Here is a 9,156-nt window from a genome sequence, read left to right as displayed (position 1 = left end):
GAGAGAGAGAGAGAGAGAGAGAGAGAGAGAGAGAGAGAGAGAGAGAGAGAGATGCTTCCAGGATCCTGGGATATGAAGAAAGGAAAATCTCAGGCCTGACCCTCAGCACTCTGAGCCTGTAACAAAGTCGAGGCCTACAGTGCGTGGTAGGAATTCAGAAGAGAGGCAGGAGCTACTCAGCGACGAGACCCTAAATGAAAGGGAAGAGTAGCAATGCAATGTGCTGACACAGCCATATTCAAGAGCGATGAGGGGAACCTGAGACAGAAGAACTGCGCCTCCCCAGAGCTGGGGGCTGAGCAGACAGACCAGATGGTCTGGAAGATGAGTGAGGTATGGGGCTTGGCTTACGCGCTCTCGCTGACACACTTGCGGAGCAAGGCAGTGGAGCTCCTGAGCTTTTTATTCCTCCCTTAAAAGAAAGACAGACAGCATCTTTCAGGGCTGGCGAGATGATGGCTCAGCATGAGGTGAAGAGCATGAGCTACTCTTGCAGAGGACCTTGATCCGTTCCCAGCACCCACACGAGGAGCCTCACAACTGCCTGCAACTCCGAGAGTCAAGGCCATTAGTGGAGTTGGAAACATGGCAGTCCTGAGGACACTAGCCATAGCAGTTATAAAAATGGGAGCTGGAGTAGATAGTCACATTGCAGAGTCTAATATTACATGGGTCATCTTGAAGATTTGGGGACTATGAGCAGGGTTCTATGCCCAGCACATGCCTACATCCTTACCTGTATACATATATAGACATACTACACACGTGTGTACACACACACATGCACACACATACTACACACAAGCGAGAATGCACACATATGCACTCACACTCATATACATGTATACACACACACACATGCACACATGCACAAATGCACATGAATACACACACACACACACACACACACACACACACACATAATGTGGAAGAGGGACGGCTCCAGAAAAGACAATGGATAAACAATTTGGCATGAACGGTCAGTATGAAGGGCGTGACCCTCTCTAGCAAATGTCAGAGGGATACGATCCAGTGGGTGAGGCTAGAGCAACTTCAGGAAGGTAAAGTCTGGGGAAGATGGTTATCCTGTGAGCAGAGCCACGGCTGTATTTCAGTAAGTGGAGACTTGGCGTGAGGGAAGCTTCCAGCTTTCCAAGGAAACAGGCACTTGCAGTGAGCCGGAGTCTTCTTGGTTAGGTCGTACCTTTAAAAGCATGGCACTAAGACTAAGGGATTTGTAAATTTGATTGTTTGCAAGACAGCATGGTGGGAAGATACAGGTACAATCTGTTAAGCCTGATCTATTTATTTTAAATGAGAATTTTATTTCCTCTAATGTTCCACAAGCAAGTTGCTAGTCAGCTAAAATAATAATAATAATAATAATAATAATAATAATAATAATAATAATAATATAAAGTAAAAAAAAAAAAAAAGTCACACTAAATGAACCAAGAAACTCCTACCTGAAATCCAGGGGAGACTATGGAATATTCCAGAAAGAACTTGGGACTGCTCCCCTAAGAGTTCCACCTCAACACAGGAAGATGATACTAGCTGAATTCATTCCATTTTCCTTCCCAGACCCCTGGGACAACATCCTTTGTCTTAGAGCTCAGGTCTGAGCCATGGACAGAAGACAGAGACCAGGCAAAAAGTACCCAGAACCATGAGTGTAGGAAGCAGACAGTTGCGTTGCGTGTACAGAACCACAGTGCCTGGCCTGAAGGGTTAACTTGAATTGGGAACAGAGAAAGATGGTGAAGGCAGCAACCAGCTAAGGACAGTGGTGGCCATGAGCAATCAGAGCTCATCACACAGTGGGACTAACACGCCCTGCAAACTCAGCCCTAGTGCGGTCAACTGACAGGATCCCACACTCATCACACACAGAAGTCGATCCAATATCTTTATAGAGCAGACTGGCCAAGACGCAGGAAGTCTGAGCCCTCGCCCATTGTAGGTTCTAAGCAATGGAGACAGTATAGAGTTAGGTGGTTTGGAGAATCTGAGTCCAGGCTGCTGAGTGTAAGTGTCAATCCACAGAGGGCATAGACTTCCAGTTCTGGCAAGACCCACCATTTGCAACTCTGTTTTTCAAATCCAGCTACACACACACACACACACACACACACACACACACACACACACACACACAGCCTCTGCTCTAGCCAATAGCTGCAGACAGATGTTTGCTTGCCACAGAAGGCCCTGGGATCCCCCACAGTTCCTGCATGGGAGCAGACAGAATTCCACCTCTCACCTGCCTACCCTTTTCCTCTGCTGAGAAACATCTCCTAAAAGTTAAAAGGATTTGCGCAACCTGCCCAGGTGGTGCCTGCCTCTTGTCAGCCACAAGAGAACAAAGGGCCTCTCTTTCCCACTGCCTTCCCCCTCAGTAGGGGGGACACCTCTCCCACAGATGAATGAGAAGGGTCAAGGCCCTGGGCAGGGAGATGCTAACACTTGTCTAAGCACCCGCAGCGGTTCTCCTTTGATCATGGAGCCCTTTCTTCTGGTCCCGCAGGCAGGCCTGTGTCTCGTCTCTTCCTGCTTAGGGACAGCCGGTAGGGTACTACTCTGGAACGCTGTATCTAGAGACTTTGATTGGAATCTGTTACTTTGAATGACCAGATGAAGTCTCACAGTGTTCTTGAGGGTTCAAGTTAAGAGTCAAGCTCTGTTGTAACAGGCAAATTGTCTGATGCTGGCGTCCAGCTGGGAGAGCATTTTAGAGGTGGGGGAAGAAAACAATCTGGGGGCGGGGCAATGTCTCAGAGGGTGAAGCTCAATATGAGGACCCAGCCCGAATCTTCAGAACCCTGAGAGCTTAAAGCACCCTGCAACTCAAGAACCAAGAGCCCAGTGTCTGCGCCCCCAGCGGCATCCCTTCCGAAGCTTTTGCAAGGTTCAATCTATTCGCTCACAAGTCTTTCCACCAGAGATTCCAAGCCTTCTCTGAAATGCTAACTTCTCTGTTCGTTTGAAAACTCTAACCTCAGAATAATTTATGAACTTTACTCCTCCATAAGCACATGAAAAAGAGAATTCTCCTCCACTAGGGTAAAGGGGGGACCAAAGAAGTGACAGGCAAAAATATGCCGATGGCCCCAAATAAAAAACATTAAGTCAGTTCTGTAGAGTTTTTGAAAGCCAAGTCTTGAATAAAAGTCGCCTGTGAATATAGGATAAGGAATATTTTAATGGTTGTCTCAACAACCCATCCCCCACCTCCATCTAGGGTGACACATTCTAACATGACTTCCAGGGGCCTGAGGAAATAACTTAGTTACTAGCGTGCTTGCTAACATGCATGGGATCTGAGTTCAGGCTCCCAATACCCACGTAAAAGCCAGGCACAGAGGCACATGTCTGTAATCACTTCAGAAGGAGAAACCGAAGGCCGGACCTAAGTGAGGGACTGCCTCAAAAATAAGATGGAAAAGCAACTGAAAGAGACCCAAAGTCAAGCTCTGGCCTGCATACGTATGTGCACAAAGGCACACACATGCTTACACATGCTCACAAACATATGCACATGCTCATACACACACACAAACACATGCACATACACACACATACAAACACATGCACATACACACACACAAACACATGCACATACACACATACATAAACACATACATATGCTCACACACACACAAACACATGCACATACACACACACAAACACATGCACATACACACACACAAACACATGCACATACACAAACACATACACATGCTCACACACACACAAACACATGCAAATACACACATACACACACACACACACACACACACACTTGCAGGGAGAAAAGCAAGCTATACGTGTCTGTCTATCTTTCTGCTCTCTTTCCTAATTTTAAAAGACCGGAGCCCTCACCAGTATTGGATTATAAAGCTATTTCCAAGGAGAGAGAGGAAGAAGGAGAAAGCTACAGACGAGAGGTTTTTTTTTTTTTTTTAAAGCATCCTGTCTCTGCTATCAAAACATTATTAAATTCCTTCCTTTGACATTCTGACAGTAATTGCACTGAGGGATTGGATTTTGTTAAGACTGCTTTAGAGGGGCTGTTGAGAATTTCCTGCGGGGGAGACTCATGTGCACCTCACAGGACCTGCAGGAGCTTCCTTTGTTGTCCTCTGATCCTAAGAAGCTTGTCACTTGTCACTTGTCTTTTTTTTTTTTTTTTTTTTTTTTTTTTTTTTTTGATAGCATGGAACCCTGAGAAAAAAACACCAAGCCCCATGGAACACTTGCACCACCCGCAGCCCCCCCACCTGGGTTATAGTTTCTGCTGTGACCCATGGAGTCTGTAACCCAAGCTGATTCAGTCATGACGTCTCTGTCCCTGTCAAACAAAGAAGGAGCCAGGCCAGGCACCTTCTAACCTCATTTCCTTATACTGCCAGGGGATGACAGGGCTTCGGGACACACAAACCAGAAAGTGTCACACGGCAAAGTTACAAACTCCCTTCCTTACTGACCAAAAGTAGAGAGTTCTAACAAGCATGGCTACCTGATAGTGTGTGACTAAGGTTACATGTATGGAGCAGATTCTCACCTCGACAGGAAGTGATAAGACTGGATAGTGGTGAGCCCCAGCCTGCCCAGAAAAGCCTTAAGCAACAGCACATCTTTGCAGTAACCCTGGGTTACCACAGGTCAGAGACAGAGCAGGGCATCCCACGGTGCCATCTCACTGGGAGGACACCACCCCGTCAACCTGGGAAGAGGAAGCGCTAGAGTTTATTAAGTAAAGTCCTTCAGTGGTCAGAAAGGAATGACTTTCAGAAACATGAGGGGTGGCATTCAAGCTGAATATTAAGAAAGTACGTGTTTCTGCAAACACTTGACCCACTAACTCTTGTGTAGAAGTCTCTAGGAGCAGCAGACATGGAAACACGTGGCCACCTCACCAACTGCGAGGCACCTGGGAAACAGGATCCTTGTTTATGGTGCATGAACTCTGAGGCTCCGTTTTGTTTTACTCTACACCATTTGTTTTTAAATACTTTTTTGTTTTTGTTTTTGTTTTTGTTTGGTTTTGGTTTTGGTTTTGGTTTTTGGTTTTGTTTTGTTTTCGAGACAGGGTTTCTCTGTGTAGCCCTAGCTGTCCTGGAACTCACTCTGTAGACCAGGCTGGCCTTGAACTCAGAAATCCACCTGTCTCTGCCTCCCAAGTGCTGGGATTAAAGGCGTGTGCCACCACACCCGGCTTTAAATACTTTTGTTTATTCTTTGAAATGTTCACGTATTATACAATGCAGTTTGTCTTTGTCAACTCACACAATCTAGAACCCTCTGAGTAATGTCTCAATGAGGGAGTGTCTTGACTACTGGGAAGACCCAGCCCATTGTGGTTGGTTCCATTCCCTAGGCTGTGTAAGTGTGTGGAGGGTGAGCTAACCACTAGTCCACAAGTACTCACTGCTCTCCACTGTGAAGGGAGTATGATTAGCTGCTTAGAGCTCCTGCCACCTTTGATGGCCATGTTGTGACAAAATGTATCCTAAAAATTTGAGCCTTTCTCCTCTAAGTTGCCTTAGTTATGGCATTTTATTACAGCAACAGGAAGTGACACTAAGACAACTTCCTTTGGAAAGGATAAGAACAGCGCTAACACTAGCCTGGCACTCACTCCATGCCAAGCACCTCTAGTTTTCTTGCCTAACACTAGCTCACCAGAGAGACATGTACCTTCACTCCCACTTCACAGATGAAGAGACTGAGTTGAGTTCAGAGGGGTGAAGTGACATACCCAGGAACAAACAGCCATTATAGAACAGAGGCAAGACCCAGACCCAGGCTCTAGTTCAATTCTTTGAATCCCATCCAACTCACAGAACGAAACCATGAAATTGTAAAGGGAGTTGCAATTGTTCAGCCTTGCTAGGGGTGTCTGCTCAGTACAGATTCAGGGGTCTGGGCATGCCCGGCTCTCACCTGTGAACCACCCCGGCACGGTGCAGGTGCTCCACCGCAGAGATGAGTTGCCGGATGTATCTGCGGGCCTCGGCTTCATCCAACCGTTTCTTCTCGTAGATCTTGTGCATGAGGTTGCCACCGGGACACAGCTCCATGACCAGGTAGTAGCTGTTCTCTGTCTCCAAGATGTCCAGGAGCTGTGTGATGTTGGGGTGTCGGATCATCTGCTGGATCTGCCCCTCTCGACGCAGGTTTTTGGTGACATAGGTGTCTTTCTTGGCTCTTTTCTTATCGATGACCTTGATAGCTACCTAAGGTCGAAACAGAAAGTGTGGCTGTTATCAGACACCATAGACAAAGGCTAGTCCCCAGGGAGTCTCTACAACTCCCCGGGTACAGAGCCCTTTCCCTGCAGCACGGGAGACCTAGGTCTGAAGCAGCTCAGGAACTGGGACTCACTGAGCTGCACAGCTCCTGCCTAAGATGTGCAAGGCCATGCCTTCCATCTCCACACCATGAGTAAAATCAACTAGGTCATTAGATAGCATCAAACGAAGAAACAAACAAACAAACCAGAACATCAGAAGAAAAAAGTTCTTTATTAAAGAAGAAAAGTGAGATTAACTTAAGCAAACCTGAACCTGGACAACTCGTCAAACTTAGCTCTCCACAGGGAGGGTGAAGAGATGAGAGACCCACCGATTTCTTCGGGAACTGAGGACTCTGCCACTTGTTCATGGGACCTGCTGCCTTCCTTCAGGTGACCCTGAGCCCCTTCCCCCCAAAACACACACACACACACACACACACACACACACACACACACACACACACACTTCAAGAATGGCTACCCTATACTCCCATCTTCAGTTCTAGGCACAGTTATAGGGCCCAGGGAGAGACCACCCACAGATACAGCTCCCTGAACTTCAGCTCTTCTACTCTGTGGCCTACACGATTGGGGTCAGACCCTCTCCAGCCTCCAGTGGTGGCTCCTTGTCCTGGCAAATCACCTTTCAATCCCCCACAGACATTCCACACATCCTTGTCACAAACATGGGAAGGGGGACAGGCAGAAAGGAGGGTTCTGTCCACGCATATCTGCACTCCCCTCCGCTCTCTCTTTTCCTTCAGAAAGTTGACTCTTTCCCCTTCAGGTCCTGAGGGGGACCTCCACTTCCCCCTTGGTCCCCCTCAGTGTGGCCAGCTGTGTAGAGCATGCCAGCTCATCCTCCCCGCTGTGCTTCCTCTGAGCTCACTGACACTGCTACCTCTGTAGGATACTTTGGAGCAGAGCTTAGAGCCCCTGAGTGTAGCAAACACCCGGGGGCCTCCCGGTCACTCCTCCGTACCCCACACGAATTCACATCAGGGCAGCTCTACACATAGCTGCGAGGTAAGTTCATAAACAAATAGAAATGCTTGCGGTGAGAGGCTCAGATAGTGTCTTCTGGACGTAGTTCTTGATAATTAAAACCGGAGACCTCATGAACATCAAGGTGGCTGTGGTTAAATGGAAACGCGCTGTGGACTTCCTCACCCTCACCACACAGGAACCGCTCCGAGGCGGGTGATGGGATGTAAATGAGCCGGAGGGTGGAAACCATTTCACAATATCCACACCTATCAAAACACCACACTGCACACAATAAACACATCCACACTGTGGCTGTCAATTCAACCTCAATTGAGCTACAAAGATACGATTAATACGAAGAAAATGAGAAAAAGCACAAGCCAAAGACAAATTTAAATTAGCAAAACTCTGGTCGTCCGCACACAGCCTGGCCTACGGCATCGATGTTCTTACAACTCCATGACCTTTGTCCAGGCCACTCCTGAATTCAGTCTACACTCCACCTAGACACTGGGCGAAGGGACTGTAGCCCTGGTTTACGGGTGAAATGTTTTGGGGTTCACTCACATTTTCTCACTGGCCCGGCCATGAATTACCTAGGGTACAGCCAGTCTCCAATGTGTGGTCCGAGATGGGTCTACAATATCCTAAGTCCTTCGGCCACCCTTCCTGTCATTTATGTCCCTGAACCCTGACAGACCAACTCAAGAGAGGGCTACAAAGAGCCACCCAGAGCTCCTTCACATCCAGCACATGGTGGGGAGGGGGGACTCGGTCAGATGCTAAGGTGCTCATTGCTAACTCAGGGTCTGTTCCCGCTGCACCTCACACTACATTATAAACAGTAGTGGCTGAGAGGCCCGTGCCATGGAGATGGCTGAAGATGGCTGTGAGCCCCTGAGTCTCCCATGGCCTCCTGAGAACCAGCTTGCTCCTAATAGGAAATTCCATCCCCTTTATCCAGAGATGTGAAGGACAAACCAAGGGCCACGGGGCAATCAACAAGAGGAACACAGCCTGGAGCAGGCTGGCTCAGCTCTTACCTCACAGCAGGTCACCTTCCTGTCCCATCCTTACCTCCCAGGCCAGGACTTTCCTTACAGCCCACTGGAGCACGTTACATCCTGGCTATGGTTCATCTGAAACTCGTTCTAGATGTTAACATCACAGCTTCATCAAGTGTACTTCTTCCTGACTCATGTGTGTGTGTGTGTGTGTCTGTCTGTCTGTCTGTCTGTCTGTGTCTCTGTGTGTCTGTGTCTCTGTGTGTATTTACTTTGTAAATTGAGGACCGGGGTTCAACCTCTAGAACCCTTGTGGGTAGGGTGCGGGGAGCCAGGCATGGTGGTGCATGCTTGTAATCCCATCGATGAGGAAGCAGAGAGACAGATGGATCCCCTCTGGCTAGTCAGGCTTGCCTACTCGGCAAGTTCCGGACAACTAAGAGACCTTGTCTCAAAACCCAAAGGGGATCAGATCTAAAGAATGACAGCCATGGCTGACTGATCTCCATGCTGATATGCACACACATGTGGGCACCCATACATACATGTGCACCCTATGCACACTCATCCATGTATGTACATATTCGTATGTCTATTACATAGACAGACAGACAAATCTATCTTTGGGGGGATGAGAGGATGCTGAAAAGCCACAGCTGAGAGCTGCCTCTGATTGAGTCTGTCTCAGTGTTTTAAAGCCCTTTGGCAATGAAGTCTTGAAAGTGCCACATATAAACGGTAGTCTAAAAAGCTAGCAAAAATATGACCTTAAGGGCTGGTGAGATGGCTCAGTGGGTAAGAGCACCCGACTGCTCTTCCGAAGGTCCGGAGTTCAAATCCCAGCAACCACATGGTGGCTCATAACCA

The 9,156-nt window shown here is 47.9% G+C and overlaps 1 protein-coding gene across 1 annotated transcript in view; it reads right to left on the bottom strand.

Annotated features, from left to right (window-relative positions):
• Hunk (hormonally up-regulated Neu-associated kinase) overlaps positions 1 to 9,156 on the bottom strand; it is a 108,208-nt gene that overhangs the window by 54,562 nt on the left and 44,490 nt on the right. The window contains exon 2 of the mRNA XM_021209085.2: positions 5,947 to 6,239. Coding sequence (XP_021064744.1) covers positions 5,947 to 6,239 — 293 coding nt within the window. The remainder of the gene's footprint in view (positions 1 to 5,946; positions 6,240 to 9,156) is intronic.

This window comes from Mus pahari, chromosome 12 (genome assembly GCF_900095145.1).
Source record: "Mus pahari chromosome 12, PAHARI_EIJ_v1.1, whole genome shotgun sequence".
Lineage (NCBI taxonomy): Eukaryota > Metazoa > Chordata > Mammalia > Rodentia > Muridae > Mus > Mus pahari.
The sequence above is the reverse complement of the archived record's forward strand: the minus strand, read 5'-3'. Positions and strand labels throughout refer to the sequence as shown.